Source organism: Pseudochaenichthys georgianus, chromosome 9 (genome assembly GCF_902827115.2).
Source record: "Pseudochaenichthys georgianus chromosome 9, fPseGeo1.2, whole genome shotgun sequence".
Taxonomy (NCBI): domain Eukaryota; kingdom Metazoa; phylum Chordata; class Actinopteri; order Perciformes; family Channichthyidae; genus Pseudochaenichthys; species Pseudochaenichthys georgianus.
Window position 1 is genome coordinate 28679431 of NC_047511.1, and position 23588 is coordinate 28703018.

At 42.3% G+C, this 23588-nt stretch overlaps 2 protein-coding genes across 7 annotated transcripts in view; one reads left to right on the forward strand and one right to left on the reverse strand.

Annotated features, from left to right (window-relative positions):
• Nucleotides 1-1857, forward strand: part of LOC117452816 (bone morphogenetic protein receptor type-1B-like) — an 81025-nt gene extending 79168 nt beyond the window's left edge. For all 5 annotated transcript variants that reach the window (XM_034091592.2, XM_034091593.2, XM_071204376.1 and 2 more), the window contains one exon: nucleotides 72-1857. In XM_034091592.2, coding sequence (XP_033947483.1) covers nucleotides 72-200 — 129 coding nt within the window. In that variant the 3' untranslated portion in view covers nucleotides 201-1857. The remainder of the gene's footprint in view (nucleotides 1-71) is intronic.
• Nucleotides 1858-3770: 1913 nt separating this feature from the next.
• LOC117452086 (netrin receptor UNC5C-like) overlaps nucleotides 3771-23588 on the reverse strand; it is a 243835-nt gene continuing 224017 nt past the window's right edge. For both annotated transcript variants that reach the window (XM_034090541.1, XM_034090540.1), the window contains 5 exons: nucleotides 21654-21887; nucleotides 16938-17087; nucleotides 11050-11214; nucleotides 7197-7375; nucleotides 3771-5874 (listed from right to left, as the gene is read on the reverse strand). In XM_034090541.1, coding sequence (XP_033946432.1) covers nucleotides 5715-5874; nucleotides 7197-7375; nucleotides 11050-11214; nucleotides 16938-17087; nucleotides 21654-21887 — 888 coding nt within the window. In that variant the 3' untranslated portion in view covers nucleotides 3771-5714. The remainder of the gene's footprint in view (nucleotides 5875-7196; nucleotides 7376-11049; nucleotides 11215-16937; nucleotides 17088-21653; nucleotides 21888-23588) is intronic.

The following is a 23588-nucleotide window of genomic DNA, read 5'->3' on the forward strand; positions in this document are numbered from 1 at the left end:
AGTACAACTCATACATGCTATCATACACACACAAACTAATGACCTTCCTAACACTATCTGTGTCTCTTCAGTGTTTGAGACAGATGGGGAAGCTGATGACAGAATGCTGGGCCCACACCCCGGGCTCCCGCCTCACAGCCCTACGGGTAAAAATGACCCTTGTCAAGATGTCAGAATCGCAGGTGCAGGTCCCCCTTTGAAAGAATGTATAACAGGATTACGGTAGTAAACTCAAAGGGAAACTCATTCAAAACAATTCGTCCGACCCTGTTCTGTCGATCAGAGAAGATGAGTCATTTTAATTTCAGACTAGTTTAAGGACTCTAAATCCAGTTTCTTGTTCACATGCTCCAAAAGCCCTGGAGAAAAGAAATGTAAGTTTAAGTTGGCACTGTAGCTGCAGAGATATGCCGACACACTACTGACTAGTGAGTGGAATACTATATCAATGCTTTCTGTGAAAGCTAGCCTACCTGTAGATGAAGGTCCCATTGATAAAGCATTAGGCTTATTGCAGCATGACACCTCCTTTCTAAACCGTCGACCCACTACTGCCTTTATGTTCCAATTGGATTGAACCGAAAGAACGAGATCGCGGATACAAGCGGCCGAGATGGGTTTCCTCCGCCGGGTGGCTGGTGTCTCCCTTAGGGATAAGGTGAGAAGTTCGGTCATCAGGGAGGGACTCAGAGTTGAGCCGCTCCTCCTTCGCGTCGAAAGGAGCCAGTTGAGGTGGTTCGGGCACTTAGTTAGGATGCCACCTGGGCGCCTCCCTAGGGAGGTGTTCCAGGCACGTCCAGCTGGGAAGAGACCAAGGGCTAGACCTAGGACCAGGTGGAGGGATTATATCTCTTCGCTGGCCTGGAAGCACCTTGGGATCCCCCAGTCAGAGCTGGTTGATGTCGCCAGGGAAAAGAACGTTTGGGGCTCTCTGCTGGAACTGCTACCCCCGCGACCCGACCACGGATAAGCGGGAGAAGATGGATGGATGGATTGAACACTTGTGTCACTCTTGAGTTGCTTTAGGTTGCAATGACTGACACTATGTGGCAGAACAAGTGTATGTTGAGGCTTTAAAAATGTTGTTTACGCTGTAAGGTTTTCAGACACTGAAGAAAAGGTACACCTGTATCTTTTAATTATAATGGGATGTCAAAAATGCAACAGTTTGTTTTTCATCAAAGTTGATATGTACAAATCAATTCTGGATAGAGGCTCTACATGCCTGTGTTCCCTTGCCCTGCTTTAGGAAAGGGGGCTTTGCAGTAATAATGCCAATGAAGCAGAACGGTGCCACACATACTGTAAGTGCTCCACAGCAATTTCAGGAAGGAAGGTCTGCCAAGGCAATCAGAAATTGTTGTACACAACTGTATTGATGACTTCTCTGATGTAGTGATCTATTTTAAATGTGTGTAATTGTGCCTGTGTTCGTTTAGGGGTTCAACAAGTCGTTTTTAATTCAAATTCTCACATGGTAGCAGTCAAGTATTAGGAAGATTGAACAGCCTTACTGCCTCAGTATGAAATATTTCTGAAGGTAAATGTGGACACCTTTCATCATCACAGTAAGCACATTCTTAGGTTGTCTACTACCACATCCAATCGTTGTAATTCTTTTTAGTCCATTTAAGATTCAGGATTTAACAAAATCCTTGATAAACTTTCCTTCAGGTCAATGAGTAGTCTTTTTGTTTGTTTTAAATCTTTGCCTTCTAAAATCGTGGGATTCTTTGTAATTGTTGATTGATGTGGCTTATTTAATATGTACCTACTGTAGTTGTCTGTGAGAGAAAGTGGTGTTTTAATTCAGTAAAAAGATTGAACATTCCCCCAATAAAGTGTTTCACTCGTGGACATGGCTGATTCAGTTTGTGGTGGCTGAATGAGGAGCATACTAACTAGTCTCTCAGGTGCCTCTTACTGTTAAGGCATGCTCTCAATATTTCCTTGTTTAAAGAGAAGTGCATGCCTCATTGCAGCCCAGCGGTGCTGCTGAGCACACAGCATGTTAAACAACTACACCATAAGCATTTCTTGTTTCTATTACTTCCTCTACAGAATGCTTTATCCAACTACTATTGGAGTCTGGCAACTGTTAATATTAATTACACAGAAAGGTACAAATCAAAGCATTGCAAATGACATATATACAATCATCATGGTGTACTCTATTGCATTTGGAACCTTGCCGTACACACCCTATTATTACAACAAGAAAGCATTTCCCAAAACATTTCTGTAGAAATAAGCCACCATAGGCACAACATATTATCAGCGTTGCTTATAAATATAATTTATTAATTGTCTTAAAAATTCTTTCTTACACTTTGTACAGAAAACAATTAGAGGAGATAGAGGCGAGCATTCAACAAGATTGAGCAAGATTCATGAAGCGTGCCAGAAATAGCAAAATGGACCAACACTACCCCGCAATAATCAGATCACCCCTTATAGTAAAATAAAAATGCACTTACTGTACAAGCACAGCTCTAGGAATAGACTTCTATCATGATAACCAATGCCAAATTTGCATAGTAGACACTGCTTTTACGAAAAAGGAAAGAAACTTAAATACAAAACTTGAAACTGAAACTAAAATCTAACTGTCCTGCTATTATTTTGTATTCTCAAATTTGCCAAATATAGCTGACAGTACACAACTGTACATGAGGTCAATACAAAATATTTTGTACATACTTTGATATCTTAACACTACTTGTTTTCCTTTCAACATCAAGGATCGCCTTCTGGAGGCCCAACATATGCTTTCCTCATGAAACCCCCCCTTAACGAACAGTCTGACCTGCTGTAAACCGTAGATTTAGAACGTGGTGAGGATCTGATTATGGGCCAAGTTACACAGTAACACGTTTCTTACATCTGACCATCGTGTCCTTGCGCACGTTCATCAGCATGTATTCTGCATTTGACTAAATAAGCAATGTTGATGATCAAACAGAGATACTGTCATGACTTTTGTCTGCATATTTTCTTCTGAAGGAAACTTAATGTTTAGGCTTTTATCCTCAAAACTAACATAACTCTTCCCTTTGTTTTCTGACATCAGCAGTTACATTTGAAAACATACAAAACATCCACGCCATCATTTAACCATGAACCGTTTCTAAATTGAATGATAAGGCTGTCCAAAATAAAAGACTCATCAATTTTGAGGGCTGTTGAGGGCTAGGTTGAACAACAATACAAGAGGTCATATTTTTTCCAAGCATATAAAAGAAAAAAATCGCCATGTAAAATCAATATCTAAAGGTTTCTTCCTGTGTGGACAGCAACCAGAAAAAAATGCGCCATAAAAAGGTAAACATCTGACCTTTTGTACTGATATTTACTCAGCCTTTGCCCTCTTTCCTTTAACATATCCTCCTCAGTATCTCCTCTACATACCTGATGTTCAGTTTCATATGGCGTCTCTCCATACTTCAGATTCATAGATTTTACCTGTATTCCCTTTGAACTGAATGTTCATGTTGTCTGTCTTTAACATGGTCCATATGGTTCGTGTCCCCAGGGGCATAAGAAATCTACTTAAAAGCCACTCAAAATAAGGCTGGTTTTTTTTACCATTTCTTCAGACACTGTTGACCCAAGTCTATGCATACATTAAAAAGCCAGCCTTGCTTCACAATGTTATGCAAAACACAAAAATATTACACTTTATATGACATACAGTCATCCCCTTTAGTTGATATCTTGATCTTAAACTCTAATTTGCAACTTTTTCAACAAAAACACCATGAGTTGGAATGTTAGTTGCTGCAGAACATTATTTTAGATAAAGGGCAACTAACTGATATGTTACAGATGTTATTCCCCCATACAGTTCACACCCATAAAAACATTAAAATGGCATACAAAATGAAAAACAATGTTAATGTAAGTAACACAAAATAATATTATGGCAATAAAGGTCATTAGATTGAACATGATAATCATGTATTTACACGTTTCAGACGATCGCAAATGTAAATGCTGTTATTCTTCCAAATCCACTGGAGGGTGCTCGTGACCATGATCAGCTCACAAGTGAAATCATCACAAAACACCCTGAAGGCAGACAACACAATTGATGCCGCAAATATGACAAAAATATATATGTTATATATATATATATATATATTAGTCAATTAAAACATGATTGATAAAAAGTATATTGTGTATATTTAGCGATAATGAGTGATATCAACTGTATTTAATCCATTACTACTCTGGTAGTTTGTATATTTGTATTTTAATACACTTTTAGCTCCCTCTCAGTTTTCTCTGAGTTGGACCCTGTCCAGAAACAAGCCTGACAGTCGTTCAGAGAGACTTCTCCAACTGAGGTTGTGGTTAACCACATGTGGTAGCCATGGCTGGAATTCCCTAGCCGGCAGCTTGTCTGCATCTGCACTACATCTCCGTCCAAACAACTCGTCTTTGGGGCAAAAGGGACACTTTAGAAAACTATTAAAGGCTTGGTTTTATTTAAGGGATGCATGTAGCTAGAAGATCATTCCAGCTCTCATGCTCATAGTGAAACCTTCAAAAAGGTACAGAAACCTGTCTCTTTCACACAAACATTATAAAATACTATACTGTTCATACAGTCTGTATCTTCGCCCTGTGTATCTGTTTATCATAAGTGCGATATTAACTATGCCTAAAGAAAGACAGTTTCACAAGTCTGAGACAAGCATCCATGTTACTTGCATCCATCTGGATTGTAATCATCTTTGGATTGCCTTTAATAATACATTACGATTAAAAGGCAAGTGGACAACAAGTTAAGTTGCTTCGACTATGTCATCTAGACTCCCTGTTACTAGGATGATGTCATATCTCCATGCACTTTGGAGGAAAGCCTCACACTGGATACCAAATGTATAACTTGTTATGTCAGCCAAAGATGGAGAACCCTGAAGTGCCCGGCTTGTTTCTGGTGAGGACCCTTTGATTGAGAGTCACTTGGTAACACATTCTGTTAGCGGGAAATGATCCACACATACTGTATGGACAGCAGAATACATAAAACGTTCCCTAGGAAACGATATAAAGACAACAAACTGTACCGGCGAAACATGTACAGCCAAGGCTCACAGGTGGTGAGGGATCACTTCTTTATCTCCCCTCTCATTATCTGTTCTCCATCCTGTTGGTACAGAAGATCACCTGCAGCCATCATTTCATGTTAACGTCCTCCCTCCCTTTGTAATCAGTTTAGCCTCTCCAGGTGTTTACTCTTATCTAACTAAAGAGTGTCCTCTCAGACTCACTCCTTCTTTTCCTCGCTCTACATTCACCAACTCTTTTGTAATCAGTTTACCTTCTCTCCATTTATGATTCTGTTCCATTCCTATAGAATGGATATAGGCTTCAAGGTCAGTACCTCCACTGCCGCTTCTCTTTCTTCACTAAAGTAACAGCAAGAAAACAACTAGTGTTACACCAGACAAGATCTTTTTTTCAGGTGTGTGTATGTTTTGTTTGTTCCTGATATACTTTGTTTTTTGTTGGGTTATGTCACCCCTCGGTCACACACACAACACTCAAACGCTGGTCATATACACACACAGATACACACAGTCTTCAGCATCAGGTTGAACATTTCTAGCCATTGTTGCTCAATCTCCATCGCTGCAGCATCGACCGTGGGGAATCACGTGTAATCGTCTTCAGAGTTCTGTCGTTCTCAAGGTAATTACGTTGCTCCTTCAATGTTCTGTTGTCATGGAGAAGCTGCCGTCATGGCGGCCCATCTCCTCCAGCACAGCGGCCAGTTCGTTTAGGTCTCCATCGGGGAAGTGCTGGGCCTCCCACAGATCCAGGATCACTCCTGTGGGACTGGACTTGGTGGCAAAGTAGTTCAGATACCTGAAGGAGAGCAGAAGGACGACGTATCTCGTTAATATTACATGACAGAATAGATTTCCTTCTCCCATATTGTTAGCACAGTGTTAGAGAGATAGAGTGTGTGTTGTAGTCATGGAGTTCTGTCATGAATCAACTTTACTGTAGGAAACAAACTCAAGTATACTAAAGCTACAGGCTGCAACTACAAATCACAACAAAGGCCAAATCAAAGTGTTCCATGGATCAACATCAAACTTTCTTCATGATAAAAAACATTCTTACAAAAAAATTATGTTTCAAATGTCTATTTATGAAAACAAAGAAACACAACAAGCAGTTACGTAATCTGGAATAATACAAATCTTTAAAATACATTGGAAATAGTCTAAAGTGATGATATAATTAAGTCTTAGATTTTTTTTAAGGTCAAATATGTAACGTGTCTTTGCAGAAGGGAAATCAAATTACTCTGAAAAGGATTCAGAACAGCTAACAATCTCTACTTTCTCATGTAAGAAAGTAATCCCTTTTCATGTATTGTCATTGCTCTAAAAGTTAAATGTAATGTATCTTGATCTGACGTGCTCTCTTCAGAACCTGACTAACCTAAAATGTGAAAACATATTAAAAGCCCCTGATATCAGAGCATACTGTACAGCAAAACACGCGGGAAAATACCATATAACGTAAATTTATTGAGTGAAGGACTTGTGAAATTTGCCATAATAATTGTTTATTCTACCCATTTCAGATTATAAGAAAACAATGCATTTTCAAGTTGATTAAGAGCACCAACATGTATCAAAAAGTCCACAGGGAGAACAGTTTTCATGAGAACAGTACATAATAAAGCTGTCGCAAATAGACTTTGAATTACATTGAAAAAGTCTAACGCTGAACCATCTGTGAATAAAGTATTGAAGATACTTTCAAGTAAAAAAGAAAGCCATCAGAGTTGAATTCCATGAGGACAAAATAAGACTTTCTGTTCCTCTGTAAATCCTGTGATGGTACTGCTGGCACACTCTGCTACTGTTTAACTACCAGAGACGTGTACATAACTCCTCTTCTCCTTTCTGTCTCTAATCCTGTACTTTCTACTAAGTTTTTTTACTTCTCAAAACAACCAATAAGCTATTTTCATCACTTCATTACTTTGTTTCTTTTTTTCCTCACTGCAGTATGTGATAGGGACTGTTGTGCAGTTTTGTAACCTCTATAACTGAGATCCTGCTTGCATGCATGTGCATGTGTGTGTGTGTGTGTGTGTGTGTGTGTGTGTGTGTGTGTGTGTGTGTGTGTGTGTGTGTGTGTGTGTGTGTGTGTGTGTGCGTGCGTGTCACCTGTCAAGGTTGAGTTTGTGGGCCAGCAACCTCCAGTCATTGCCTCTGGTCTGCGGTGCATCCAGACTGCCACACAGCTTCTGTCTGATGGATAAGGGAATACGGAAAGCATTGGGTCCCACTAAGGTGGTGATATTACTGGCAGGGTCCATCAGGGACGTGTCTATGCACTGGAGATCCTGGAAAGAACAGAAAGAAACTGGTCAATTGTTGGAATCGATATTAGTTATTTCAATAACACAAAAAAGAAAGAAATAAACACTATAACCAGAGATGGCAAAAGTACTCACATCCTTTACTCAAGTCGAAGTACAGATACTCGTGTTTAAAATACTCTGGTAAAAGTACAAGTAAAAGTAAAAGTATACTGACTAAACTTCTTTACTCAAGTAAAAGTAAAGAAGTATGGGTTTTGACGTACTTAAGTAAAAAGTACCCATAACTACCAACTTTTTTAAAGAGTAACTGACCTCCCTTTATATTAATAGAACAATAATGTCATTGTTAGCTAATGAATGTTTCGATGCTGAACAACGGCAAAATGACAACGTTTTCATTGGTCCCTCTTGTTTAGAGAAGACCAGGGGGGTATACTACGAAGCAGGATTTTTGCTTAGCAGGCTAAATTCAGGGGAAACTCCGGCTTTCCGGTCCTACGAAGCTGGTTCTCTTTTTAGCAGGCTAGATCTCCATGGTAACTTATGCTTAGCGGCTAACCTGGTCGGGACCAGGTTAGGTTGCAGGCTAAGAGCTCAACTCAGTGAAAGCACTGCCTGCTGACCAATCAGAGCTCAGTGTGCGGAGTTTAAAGCGATCAAGTCATATTACAGGAGAAAGGAAATACAGAAAAGCTGCCGTCGCAGGAAAGACGGCCGGCAAAAATCACCGACTGTGTGAACGTGAACATCAATAGAATATCACCTCCCATCTTCAGAGCAATCTGACTATTATAACATTAGCGTTAAGAAAGCTTACTTAAATATCGGCCACAACATAAGTAACCGGATCAGAGTACATTAAGTACAGTCCGCGGCATATCACTTCATAATGTATCATATATCTCCTTATCTGAGTCAGCTGAGCCGTATCTGGCCGTGCAACACTCACAGCGTCACATACTGTATACAGAAGTATTATTTTAAGCAACACATTAAGTTGACGAAACACTCGAGACAAATGTAATTGAAGTCAGATCGTGTTTTAGACGGGGCAGTGATATCATAAACCTGTTAATGTACGCATTCAAACACTTTTTCTTTTGCCAGCTGTATTCACCTTGCAAGTGCAGCTCTGAGGCTTTGATCCTGGATCAAGTGTTTAAGTCATGGATGTTTAAAGTTTAACTTCTTCATTTTTGACTAGTATTAAAGTTCACTTTTCATTCAGGAAGTATGACACTGCGCTGAGCTTCTCCATGTTTGTGATTGGTCGAATGCTCCAAATACCACCCATTTCATGTGAACGCGCACCTAATTAGATAGGACACGGCTGGCTTGATCGATCCACTTGATAACCAGCGTCGTAGTACAGTTTAGCGACAACGCATTTGTTTTGGATTAGGCCAACTGGCTAACTCAAACATATCCAGGTTAGGTTGAACCAGCTTCGTAGTACAGGCCCCAGGTTTCAGGATTATTATGTCATGTCACGGTTCTATGTCTAGGTGTGGGTGTTTTTCCGTTCTCCTTGTCATGTTTTCCTCCCTGTATATTGTCTGGTCTCTTTTCCCTGTGTTTTCATGTCTGTCGTTAGTTTCCCTGGTGTGTCTAAGTTCCTGAGTGTTTTCACCTGTCACTCCTTGTGTGTCTCCTGTGCTCATCAGTGTCAGCCCCGCCCCTGATTGTTCCCACCTGTGTCTTGTTACCCTGTGTTTAAATTCCCCTGTCTCCCAGTGTTCAGTGTCAGTTCGTCTTGTCTATTGTCATGGTAAGGTCTATGCTCCTGGTACTCATGAAAGGTTTTTGATTCCTCACTTCGTGAGCGCTTTCATTTTTTGTTCTCTGTTTTTTGTTATCTCGACTAGAGTTTTGGTGGTTACCTTTTTGTTCATTTTTGCTATTCATGGAAAAATAAAGTATCTTACAATACTTTACCTCTGTTTCCCTGTCTGCAATTGGGTCCTACCCCCTAAGTGCCTGAGTTCGTAACACCAGGAAATGATGGATACACGGATCGTGTTAAAATCAATAGGCACGCAATGACTCTAAATAATAATGATCACGCCACCAAATGCAGCAAAAAGCCTATTTTGAAAATGTAAGAAGTAGAAAGTACAGGTATTTGTGTTAAAAATGTAAGCAGTACAAGTTAAAAGTCGTCAGAAAGACAAGTAGTGGAGTAAAGTACTTATACCAGAAAAATGTACTTAAGTACAGTAACGAAGTATTTGTACTCCACTACTTCCCACCTCTGACTATAACTCACTTATCGAAGACACAGGATAACAGGGATACATGTGCAGTCCACAAGAAAAGTACCATATGGATCATTTATTGTGTATCCATGTGGCAGGTGGCAGCAAGTTAAATCTGTCACATTTAAATTGCAGATATGTCCTTCTGGAACAGATTCTGGTCGTCTCTCTGCTTACTGCTTTTGACGTGACCAATTAGAAACAAGTCTCCTAATTAATAGAAGAGTGAAACAAACATAAAGATCTGCTTCCAAGCACTCTCTCTTTCCTGTCGCTGTCGATCTCTGTCTCTTTCTAAACCTTCATTTCATTAATCTGCCACCACTGGGCTGAGAGGAGGCAACCTAATGAATGTGCCTTGGCAGAGGAAACAACAACTGCCACTGTTGATGTGAATGATCACTTTTTACTGCGTCTACTTAGCCCCAATTTACAACAGAAAGCTCTCTGCTGCTGGGGATTGAATGATGGATGCAAAGGGACATCTCTGTTTCGCGCTTTAAACCTGCTTTATTTCACTGTTCAACACGCAGCACGCTGCCGTCTGGAGAGACTAGATCTTTTTATTTAACGCATTCACAAAGAGACTCAATAAATACTGCTATAAATCATACTAGCTATTCAGCTATATTCACCATACCTGCCAAACATACCAGCAAGTATTTTGTAAGTTTACGTATGGCCTATTAAAATTGATTTCAACTGATTACTTAGAAAACTACATTTTTTAACATAACTCATTTCCCAAATAGAAGTACTGATTTTCATTGTGCACTTGTTACACAGATAGCTTTGGCCCCAAAAATGCTGATTGTTTTGAAATAATTTTCTAGAAGGCGTAATGAAGTAAGTAGATGATCACAGGAGAAATTCTAGTTTAGACACTGTGCAAATCTTTTAACCTGGGAGCACAAACAAGTGTATTTTCAGTTGGGCAATTTCCCCATGAGTATCTACTGTATATTCACCAAAAACAAATGATAATTCCACCAGTGATCAGTGACCAATGCAGGAGAAGTACAAACTATCTGCCTGCAGCAGCCTCACTATATATATGTCAAAAATCAACATACCTGTTTAACTAAGAGGTCAACAATTTGTGAAAAGCGTGGGAGAATTAAAAGCAGTGACATCACGCACGCACGCACACACACACACATTGTGGTTACATGGAGCAGCAGAATCAAAGAGGAGTTATTCCACTGGTGGCATGTGGCCTCCAGCCCCGTATGAATGATTGAACAGAGTCACAGAACCATAGCACGAGCGCTGACTGTCTGACAGATAGCGGAAAACTTAGTGACTTTAGGACCTTTAGTACGGGAATGAAGAAGTGTAGTGGAAGGAGCCTTTGTCTTCTGCAGCTCTCTAATACACAGCCAATACCCAACAAACAGAGTGTCTGTTTAACATTGTGCATGTGGTTTTCTACAAACGTACCTCCTCCAACGTGCTGCTGAGCTGAAAGATCTGTCCCTCTCCCTCCACCTGCCGCACGCACAGTTTACAGCTGATCTCTGTGGTGGCTGGGCTCAGTCTCTCCAGGGTGAAGGTACAGTGAAGAGTTCTCTGACTGCCGCTCCACACCTGATAGAACGGGATCTCCTGGAAAAAATAGAATGGATGATATGCATGTTTTTGCAAACAATTTATAATCATGTAAAAGTGTTTGTAATAAATGTTATTATCGATGGTAATTGATCAAAGTGAAGCATTGTGAATGTATTTTACTCTGGACCTTAAATGTCCCCTATTACACTGTTTTTCATCAATATATTATAGGTATATATAAAACATGTCTCTGAAGTGTTTTGCTCGAAATACCAAACAGATCACCTATTGTAGCATCCCATAATCCCCTCTGTTTCAGCCCTGTTTCAAAAGTGCTGATTCTCTGTCTTTCACTCTAAGGCTGCGGCCACACGACGACGAAAACGGTCGTTTGCGTTACTGTTTAGTGTCATATAGACCGTTCGGCCACACGAGGACGACCGAATACGGCACTAAACGACTGAGGAAACGATAACGGGTCCCAAGGTGGAAAGAACAGCATACGCAACGCTCTGGGGGGTCCAACGGCTCCGTGTGTACGCCCTATACGATCATTTTCTGATAATGATGAGGCAATAGCCCCGCCTCTCCCCACCTCTGCTGCTCACCCCCACGTCAAAGTAAACTGCACACTGAATTCAGATTATTTATCTTTCTCTCGATATGGACCTAAACGCGAGTGAAGTCTAATCTGACAGGACGGAGACACGCAGCTCTGCTCACCTGCAGCTCCTCCCGCTGCAGCAAAACACACAAGTCAGATCATCACCCTTAGCTATTTTAATTACCTCTCAAACTACCTAAACTAGTTATAAATATGTTTATTTTTACTGTCGGCCGGGTCACTCATTACTGGATCAGCTGCTGCATGAGACAGACACTGACGCTGTCCGAAGAGAGGGAGGAAAAAGAGAGGCTCCGTGTATTTTATTATTATAATATATAGAGTCGTTATTCATTTGTTTTAAAGCTCAATAAATAACAAAGAAGACCTTTGACCGGCACTTTTATAATTTTGTCCGGAAGATTTAAACTTTAATACACGTTGACTGGCGAAAAACTCTCCCCGGTGCCCCCACCGCGGAGAATAAACAGAAGGGCAACCATGACAACCATGCTTCTTCGCTGCTTTTGTGGAGGAAGTTACAGCGCCACGTACAGGCTCCTGCATATGTACTGCAGCTTCTCCAGCGGTTGGAGCTAAACGGAGCGGTCTCGTGTGGACAGACACTATCCGGATAACTATTGCGTGTGGACGGAAGCTTGTTTGCGATTGCGTTTGCGTTAAACCTATGCGTTTAGCCGTTTTCGTCCTCGTGTGGCCGCAGCCTAAATGAAAATAAGGAGCCACTCCCCACGCCCCTCTGAGAGATATTTGGTTAAAAAGAACACAATGGTGCTCTAGGAGGAGATTCAGGTGATAAGGGGGGGGGTTACCTTGGTTGGTTATTGGCTAATGGTTACACAAGCCAAACAATCATCATGACATCATAAAGTGGCCAACATCTGATCAGCTCATTTTCAGACAGGTTTTTATAAAAATGGATCAGGACAAAAAGTGAGCGAATCTTTTTTCCTGAAACTTTCAGAATCTCTTTACAGAGGGGACACATGTTGATGTATAGAAGACCTGAAGAAGTGGATTTTGCATAATAGGTCCCATTAAATTGTAGCTCATTGTAGCTAAAAGGGCACTTTTGAGAGAATTTAAATCTCAGATCTGACCACGTGAAACTCTCACTGCCTCCAGTTTCTGCCTGGGCTGCATTTAAATCCGCACGCCCTCTGCGTTGATTGTGCGTGACGTGTAGAAACAGCTGGAGAAACCAGTTCTCAGCTGACAAAGCATTTAAATAGCGGTCTCAAAAACTGGTTAATTCAGTGTGCTCCTTGACCTGGCGGCTACACCTCCTTGGACGCAGAAACCGCTGTAAGTAATAATCTTGTTTAATTAGACTTCTCTATTTCAGTTATTCTACTCTGTATAATTGTTCTGTAGTTATTGTAGCTAAAAGGGCACTTTTGAGAGAATCTAAATCTCAGATCTGACCACGTGAAACTCTCACTGCCTCCAGTTTCTGCCTGGGCTGCATTTAAATCCGCACGCCCTCTGAGTTGTCGCCCATCAGCTGTAGAGAGTTAACTAATTAGAGGGGCGTGGCACCATAGCTGTGAGAACTCAGCAATCAGGCGTCCATTTAGGCAGCTCTTTCTTGAGCGTCAGCGGCAGCGTCAGACAGCCGAAGACCGACAAAGACATTGGAGTCCTGCGGGAGTAAGACCGACAAAGACATTGGAGTCCTGCGGGAGTAAGACCGACAAAGACATTGGAGTCCTGCGGGAGTCACGAGGGTGGCAAAGAGGAGGCAAATCCTACTCTAATTGAGCTAAGTATCACTGGTGTCTTATTCTTATTTTTCTTTGGTTTAGCTTTCTAGCCCCTCATGCTATAATCATGTGTATTTTCTCCATTCCTGTTCATGTGTCTTCTCGCAATTATCACTGGCCCCGTGTATCTCCTAATCGCTATAACCGGCCCGCTCTCGTCTATCCCACGTGCTCCACTGAGATCCAGCATCTAGTTTCAGGTGGCCTGTGGAACTGCCAGTCAGCTGTTCCTAAGGCTGACTTCATCTCTGGCTACGCCTCCCTGCATACCCTGGATTTCCTTGCTCTCACTGAGACCTGGATTACTCCATCCAACACATCCACCCCAGCAGCTCTCTCCACAGCATATTCCTTCTCCCATACACCCAGACCCACTGGCAGAGGAGGTGGCACTGGTCTCCTGCTCTCTCCCAAATGGAGCTTTTCCCTCTTCAAGCTACCTAACTTCGCTCCTTCCACCTTTGAATTCCATGCCGTCACTGTGACCCATCCTATACAACTGACCATTGTTGTTCTCTACCGTCCACCAGGCGCCTTGGGGGACTTCTTGGAGGAATTAGATAATCTCCTCTCACACATCCCTGAAACTGGCCCTCCCGCTGTACTTCTCGGAGACTTCAACCTCCAGACGGGGAAGATAGACGAACTAACATCTCTGTTAACCACCTTTGCTTTCTCACTGTCTCCGTCTCCACCGACTCATAAAGCTGACAATGTCCTTGATCTCATATTCTCAAGGCACTGCGCTACTTCTAACCTCTCTGTAAACCCGCTCCACACCTCCGATCACTTCTTCATTTCATTCTCTTTACCCCTTTCCAAACATAACAAACTAATCTCTTCGCATCCTGCACTTGTCCGCCGTAACCTCCGTTCCCTCTCCCCCTCTACCTTTGCCTCCTCGGTGCTCTCAGCCCTCCCTTCCTCTGACTCGTTCCAACTCCTGCCTCCAAACTCTGCTGCAGAAACTCTCCTCTCTACTCTCTCATCCTCTCTGGACTCTCTCTGTCCTCTCACATCTCGGCAGGCTCGTCAGTCCCCTCCTGCGCCCTGGCTAAATGACGCACTGCGTGCTAATAGAACCGTCCTTCGGGCAGCAGAGCGGAAACGGTGGAAATCCAAACACCGTGACGACCTCCTAACCTATCAGGCTCTCCTCTCCTCTTTCTCTGCTTCGATCTCTCAGGCAAAAAGCACTTTCTTTCAAGATAAGATCCAATCTTCCCATTCCAATCCTAAAAAACTATTTTCCATCTTCTCCACCCTCTTGGACCGTCCCAAAGCCCCTTCCCCCTCCTCCCTTCTGTCAAGCGACTTTGTTAACCACTTTGAAAAAAAGGTTGACGATATTCGCTCTTCTTTTTCTGACTCACCTCTACTCACCGCCGGATCACCTGAGCCACCTTCAACCGGCACACTAACCTCCTTTTCCCCTCTCTCTCCAAGTGAGGTTCTTACCCTCATTACCTCTGCCCGTCCTACCACCTGTCCTCTGGACCCTATCCCTTCAAACCTCCTTCAGACTATCGCTCCTGATATTCTACCGTTTCTCACCCATTTCATCAACACTTCTCTAACTTCTGGTCACTTTCCAAACAGTCTCAAGGAGGCAAGAGTAAACCCTCTCCTAAAGAAACCCACTCTCGACCCGTCTGACGTTATAAACTACAGGCCTGTCTCTCTCCTCCCGTTCCTGTCTAAAACACTTGAACGCGCTGTCTTTAAACAACTCTCCCGTTATCTCCATCAGATCAACCTTCTGGATCCGCACCAGTCTGGTTTCAAGGCAGGTCACTCCACAGAAACTGCTCTCATTGCTGTCACTGAGGAACTGCACACTGCTAAAGCAGCCTCCCTCTCCTCTGTCTTCATCCTGTTGGACCTGTCTGCTGCATTCGACACGGTGAACCATCAGATCCTCCTTCACACTCTCCAAGAACTTGGAGTTTCAGGCTCTGCACTTTCCCTCCTCACCTCATACCTCAAAGACCGCACCTACAGGGTTACTTGGAGAGGGTCGGAGTCCGACCCTTGTCAATTAACTACAGGGGTCCCTCAGGGCTCTGTTCTTGGTCCTCTCCTCTTCTCCCTGTACACAAACTCGCTCGGATCTGTCATTAGCCCGCATGGTTTTTCATACCACTGCTACGCTGACGACACCCAATTAATTCTGTCCTTTCCCCGCTCAGAGACCCAGGTCGTCGCACGCATCTCTGCTTGTCTAGCTGACATCTCTCAGTGGATGTCCGCTCATCATCTCAAGCTCAACCTTGACAAAACTGAAGTGCTTTTCCTTCCAGGAAAAGATTGTCCCTCTCTTGACCTAACTATCAACATCGGCCCCTCTGTTGTTTCCCCGACCCAGACTGCAAGGAATCTGGGTGTGATCCTAGATAACAACCTGTCCTTCACTGCAAACATCGCTGCTACAACCCGCTGCTGCAGATACACGCTTTTCAACATCAGGAAGATACGCCCCCAGCTGACCCAGAAATCGACGCAGGTTCTGGTCCAGGCTCTCGTCACCTCACGCCTAGACTACTGCAACTCCCTCCTGGCTGGTCTACCTGCATGTGCCATCCGACCTCTGCAGCTCATTCAGAATGCAGCGGCTCGTCTGGTCTTCAACCTTCCAAAATGTTCCCACACCACGCCGCTCCTCCGCTCCCTCCACTGGCTTCCGGTAACTGCTAGAATCCACTTCAAGACACTGGTACTTGCGTACCATGCTGCGAATGGGTCTGGCCCTTCCTACATCCAGGACATGGTTAAACCGTACACCCCAGCACGTGCTCTACGCTCTGCATCAGCCAAACGGCTCGCTGCACCCTCGCTGCGAGGGGGATCCAAGTTCCCATCAGCAAAAACACGTGGGTTTGCTATCCTGGCTCCAAAATGGTGGAATGAGCTCCCCATTGAAATCAGGACCGCAGAAAGCTTACACACCTTCCGGCGCAGACTGAAAACTCATCTCTTTCGACTCCACCTCGAGCGATAGAACTATTAACAAAGCACTTATATACTAATAAAGGACTGGCTTATCTAAAGCCAGTTGAGTAGCACTTGAAACGATTGGCTCTTTGAAACCTGATGTTCTTATATGATTCTGTTTTCTTCAAGGTTGTGTCTTCCTGGTCGAATGTAAGTCGCTTTGGATAAAATGCAATGTAATGTAATGTAAATGCACAATGACAACCAACAATGAGCCATGGTGCTAGTGTGATCGTGTGATAGTGTGAAATGTATATTACCTTAAAGGCTAAACATTAGTGTGTCCTTGTTTGGCTCAAATGAATACTACTTTTAACTGTGATGTGTATGTAAAGATCTTTTTCTACACCGTGCATCATGTACCTGAAAGTGCACAAGTAGTGGAATATTCCTCTCACCTGATACTTTGCGATGAGTTTGCTCTTCCAGTGTGTGTGGGGCACGTCGTGGATTGACAGTCTCAGATTGTGCGTGCTGTCTTTAAAGTTCAGGGTCTTTGGTTCATCCAGAAGCTTCCCTCCCATCTGGATCTCCATCTGAAGAACCTCCTACACAAAATCACACAAAAAACCCAATGCTTACAGAACATTTCCTCAACTTTTCTTCTCTCATGCTCACTGAACGATATGTTGTCACCAAGCATTAGAGATTGCAGAAAGCTTTTATTTTGTCTTGTGAAAAGGCAAAGCATGTTGAATGTTGCATTTAAGTCCACAGTAACATGAAACACAGGAACGTTTTTATTAGATTACCATAACAGACCTCAGCATAGCTCTGCTAACTGCACTCAACTACAAACAGACATTAAGATGTAGAATAAAAACCTTGATTATTAATGCACCAAATGTCAAAGTACTGCTTTTGTAAGATGTGGGAAAGAAGCATATATTTAATGTAAGACATTTACATTTAATTATATTGAGTTTAGAAGATGACTTCAATCCACCATATTACTTATAAAAACAATACCTAGAAAAGTAATGATTGACTGACAATTCCATAGCCTACAGTTGCAAGAAAAAGTATGTGAACCCTTTGGATTCTCCACACATAGCGTTGTGTGTTCCTTCCAAACAACTCAACTTTGGTTTAATCTGTCCACAGAATATTCTGCCAGTAGTGCTGTGGAACATCCAGGTGCTCTTTTGCAAACTTCAAACGTGCAGCAATGTTTTTTCTGGACAGCAGTGGCTTCCTCCGTGGTGTCCTCCCATGAACTCCATTCTTGTTCAGTGTTTTACGTATCGTAGATTCGTCAACAGAGATGTTAGCATGTGCCAGAGATTTCTTTAAGTCTCTAGCTGACACTCTAGGATTCTTCTTCACCTCATTGAGCATTCTGCGCTGTGCTCTTGCAGTCATCTTTACATGACGGCCACTCCTAGGGAGAGTAGCAACAGTGCTGAACTTTCTCCATTTATAGACAATGTGTCTTACCGTGGCTTTTAGAGATCCTTTTGTAACCCTTTCCAGCTTTATGCAAGTCAACAATTCTTAATGGTAGGTCTTCTGAGAGCTCTTTTGTGCGAGGCATGGTTCACATCTGGCAATGCTTCTTAAGAATAGCTAATTCAAAACTGGTGTGTATTTTTTACAGCTTTAACCAACACCTCCAATCTCGTCTCATTGATTGGACTCCAGGTTGGCTGACTCCTGACTCCAATTAGCTCTTGAAGAAGTCTTTAGCCTAGGGGTTCACATACTTTTTCCACCCTGCACTGTGGATGTTTACATGGTGTGTTCAATAAAAACATGAAAACATATAATTGTTTGTGTGGTATTAGTTTAAGCAGACTGTGTTTGTCTATTCTTGTGACTTAGATGAAGATCAGAACACATTTTATGACCAACTTATGCAGAAATCCAGGTAATTCCAAAGGGTTCACATTCACATTTCTTGCAAATGTATTTGTGTCTTTCCCATCAAGATGTATCCTTGTGCACTTCCTTTATAATTTTAAGAATACTGTAACCACTTCACTCAGAGCATATTCTAAAGCTAATTCACTGCTCCTAATGTGGGATTCTGTTTGAATTAAATATCTTAAATTTCACCACATGAAAAACATAATCAGATAAAGTCAAACTGATCCTGCCCATTCGATGTCTGTGCACATTTTGTGAACCAAAGGCAGCACATTTTACTCTGCTGTGCTGCAGCTGTTTCAATAATACATTGCACACACAGTCATGTGGGGATCTCTTCTCATCCTTTTCAAATTGACTTCTGTATCAAGTAAGCCCACACAGAGAGAGTACTAAGAAAGTAACTGCAACCCTACAAATGCATAATGCTAAACACATATCAATTTATCATACACTGAACAAAAATATAAATGCAACACTCCCATTTTTCATGAGATGAACTCAAAGATCTAAAACATTTTCTATATACACAAAATAACCATTTCTCTCAAATATTGTTCACAAATCTGAAAAAAATCTGTGATAGTGAGCACTTCTCCTTTGCCGAGATATTCCATCCCACCTCACAGGTGTGGCATATCAAGATGCTGATTAGACAGCATGATTATTGCACAGGTGTGCCTTAGGCTGGCCACAATAAAAGGCCACTCTGAAACGTGCAGTTTTGCTTTATTGGGGGGGTCTGGGGGGGTCCGAAAACCAGTCAGTATCTGGTGTGACCACCATTTGCCTCACGCAGTGCAACACATCTCCTTCGCATAGAGTTGATCAGGTTGTTGATTGTGGCCTGTGGAATGTTGGTCCACTCCTCTTCAATGGCTGTGCCAAGTTGCTGGATATTGGCAGGAACTGGAACACGCTGTCGTATACGCCGATCCAGAGCATCCCAAACATGCTCAATGGGTGACATGTCCGGTGAGTATGCTGGCCATGCAAGAACTGGGATGTTTTCAGCCTCCAGGAATTATGAACAGATCCTTGCAACATGGGGCCGTGCATTATCATGCTGCAACATGAGGTGATGGTCGTGGATGAATGGCACAACAATGGGCCTCAGGATCTCGTCACGGTATCTCTGTGCATTCACAATGCCATCAATAAAATGCACCTGTGTTCATCGTCCATAACATACGCCTGCCCATACCATAACCCCACCACCACCATGGGCCACTCAATTCACAACATTGACATCAGAAAACCGCTCACCCACACAACGCCACACACGCTGTCTGCCATCTGCCCTGAACAGTGAAAGCGGGATTCATCCGTGAAGAGAACACCTCTCCAACGTGCCAGACGCTATCGAATGTGAGCATTTGTCCACTCAAGTCGGTTACGACGACGAACCGGAGTCAGGTCGAGACCCCGATGAGGACGACGAGCATGCAGATGAGCTTCCCTGAGACGGTTTCTGACAGTTTGTGCAGAAATTCTTTGGTTATGCAAACTGATTGTTGCAGCAGCTGTCCGAGTGGCTGGTCTCAGACGATCTTGGAGGTGAACATGCTGGATGTGGAGGTCCTGGGCTGGTGTGGTTACACGTGGTCTGCGGTTGTGAGGCCGGTTGGATGTACTGCCAAATTCTCTGAAACGCCTTTGGAGACGGCTTATGGTAGAGAAATGAACATTCAATTCACGGGCAACAGCTCTGGTGGACATTCCTGCTGTTAGCATGCCAATTGCACGCTCCCTCAAAACTTGCGACATCTGTGGCATTGTGCTGTGTGATAAAACTGAACATTTAAGAGTGGCCTTTTATTGTGGCCAGCCTAAGGCACACCTGTGCAATAATCATGCTGTCTAATCAGCATCTTGATATGCCACACCTGTGAGGTGGGATGGATTATCTCGGCAAAGGAGAAGTGCTCACTATCAGAGATTTTTTCAGATTTGTGAACAATATTTGAGAGAAATGGTTATTTTGTGTATACAGTATAGAAAATGTTTTAGATCTTTGAGTTCATCTCATGAAAAATGGGAGCAAAAACAAAAGTGTTGCATTTATATTTTTGTTCAGTGTATTTAAAGGCTTGTGAAACTGCACATATACACTAATATGAATTAAATAAATACAGACACAAACACTGACGTAGGAATACGTTTTTCAGTATGACTTCTGATGCCTCCTACAACCTTTTCAAGATAATCAATTCCTGCTTCCCATCATACACAGCAGATATACAGCAGATACTTCCCCTTTGAAACACAAACCGATCAATTATACTACACACAGCCTCCATCATTAAAAGATCCACCTCTGAACTTTGTGTTCAAGCTACACTTGCTTTTTTGAAATGGTAAAAAATGAGTGTGTGTAGATATTTGCGTGAGCGTGTGCATGGCTGTGTGCCACACTGATACTTCACTTATCATTGCATGCATAAATTACCAATGCTAATCTCCCGTATCAGGTGGTCCCTCCAGTGCTTAGAGTTTGTTTGAATTCTAAAGCGTCGTTATTCTGACATTGCTTGACCCTGTTTTGTTTACTGCTTCTCAGCTCTCTTCCAGAGGACTAGAGGTGAGAAAACTTATATTTATGACTCTGGGAGAACTTTTATTCAAGCTGTAATATATTGCATTTCAAATGCAAATTACCAAGGAACTGTTTAAGCATGGGTGGTCCAAGGGAGAACTAAAATCCCTCACGAGACTATTGAACACAACAAAGCCCTCAACCTCAAATATCCCATAAATATTTCATACAATCACTGTTATGCATTGTTAAAGCATTTATACGGCATTATGTGGCTACATACTGTATATAACATATCCAAACAGGGCCATCTCACGCATCACAACCACAATAGAACTGGACATCACACACACCCACTCGATCAGTACCTCCCCCCCTGCGTAGGTACAGAATATAAAAATATAAAATGACTCACTTTGAAAAAAGCTTGACACCTCCAGCCATTGCTGCCGGCCTCACTGAGTGTAACTGCCATGTGTGTCTGCTGTTGTCTCTGTTATTGTTTATATAATGTATGTATATTGTGTACATGTACAGTGCTGTGCAAATAAATTCCCCCTGGGGACAATACATCTAATCTAATCAATCAATCAAAGTAAGGACATGTGTGTGGACAGTTTAGGTCAGAGATGTAGTACAAACAAAACAGTTGTTAAATAACAACTAAACAAAACTATTTCCGGGTTTGATTCGAGCAGTTTCAACATTTTACCTTGAGTGAATCCTGTGTGTCATCCAGGCAATAGACCCTGATGTGATAGTCCAAAGTGGTGCAGCAGACGGGTCCAAAAACAGCCAGTTTGAGCCTCTTGGCGGCTGCCTTGCAGATTGACTGCCCCACCAGGCAGTATGTCCCCAGTGTCTCTGTGAGGATGTGACATGCCTCAGAGTCCATCTGCACATAGCAGGGGGTGGTGAAGTTTTCCTCTCCCACTATAACCACATCCTGCAGAAATGACACAAGCACACATATTTTTAGACTTTAAGAGTGTCATGCTGGGTCCATGATGGGCAGCTGAGACTGTGACTCTTTCGTCCTCTCAACTGAAGAAAGATCGAGAGCATTTAAGAAAGACTGCCTTCAAAAACAAGTCTTTACTTCTTATCACTGCTGTATGATAAGTATATGGAATGATTTATAATGGCCCTAAGTAGCCTGACTATTGTTTGATCTACTCCCTTGCATGTTCGCTATTGTCAAAGCAAACTCCAATGTTATAAAATCCAGGGAAAATTCACCTTTGTGACAACACCAATTCTGTCTTAAAAGATACTTTCATCAACACACGTTTAACACAATATATATCCTTGTGCTGAAAAGAGAAACTGTGGAAATGTAGAATATTCTGAGTTTACACAGGTCATTTAGTTTACCCCTTTTTTATTTGGAAAGAGCCTTTATTTGTCTATGCAGACTGCTTTTAGTGAAGCGTGGGCATTATTTAAATACTGCATTTATTTTTGGGATTAAGCCACATTCTGTTTGTTAACATAACACAACTGGACCAGCATTTGGAGCCATTTCCACTAATGCAAACAAGACCCGAATAAACAGGCTGTGTTTTCTAAAGGAATGCTTTCCACTGTTGTTACAAACAGGTATTTTTTTATGCAATGTCATTACTGATGTGTATAGAGATAGCTCTGTAGATATAAACTATTTTAAAGAAAGCCCAACCGTAAATGTTAAACCACTTTGACTTGTGGAACTTTTGAAGAGGATAAACACTGTGTGACTCGGATTGTCAGTCCAGTCATTCATCTTAGAAGACCTTTAGTGGAATTTTGATTCACCACATTCTTTTATTTGTGTTGAGACACTGAATTGAAATGTTAATGCATGTCTGGATGTGAATATGTCTTTTGAAAGTAATCAAGGTGTCCATTAAGAGAATGATAACAATTGCTTGGAGCTGCCATCTGTGAAGTGTATCCAATCCCACTGTGATTATCTGCTGGCTGCTGCTCATATCATTTCTACAGCTCTCTGTCACAGCCGGCGTTACGGTGAATCCATACGGCTGTTTGGGTCGAGTGAGGATGCGCAGGCTCTGTTCTTATCAAATGATTAACTAGTTGTGCACATATTCATGTTTTCTTGTGTGACCGTGAGTCATTGTGTGTTCATGTCTGTGGAAGCAAACATGTGTGATACAATTATTGAGCTTTAGACAACGTTCATGTGGAATTGTGTTCCTGCAGATGAGCAAGCCGAATCAATATAAGGAGGTAGAAAAAGCAATATGGTGAATCTGTTATTTTTGGTAATCACAACTGTGTCTGCTCCCCCATGATGTGAGGGGAATTCAATTACCTTCTTCTCCCTATTTGGGGGAAAACTTTTTGATGGGAAATGGATGTTGTACTGCAATAAGAGAAAACAAATCGACTTCCTGATGAAATTCCACTTTTCATTTTTCTCGTTTCTAGCCAATTTGCACCCGACCGCTTCTCTCTCTCTCTCTCTCTCTCTCTCTCTCTCTCTCTCTCTCTCTCTCTCTCTCTCTCTCTCTCTCTCTCTCTCTCTCTCTCTCTCTCTCTCTCTCTCTCTCTCTCTCTCTCTCACAAAGACACGCACAAAGACACACACACACACGGCTAATTGCACAGAGACATTGTGTTAAGCTGTGATAAGCAACAGAAGACA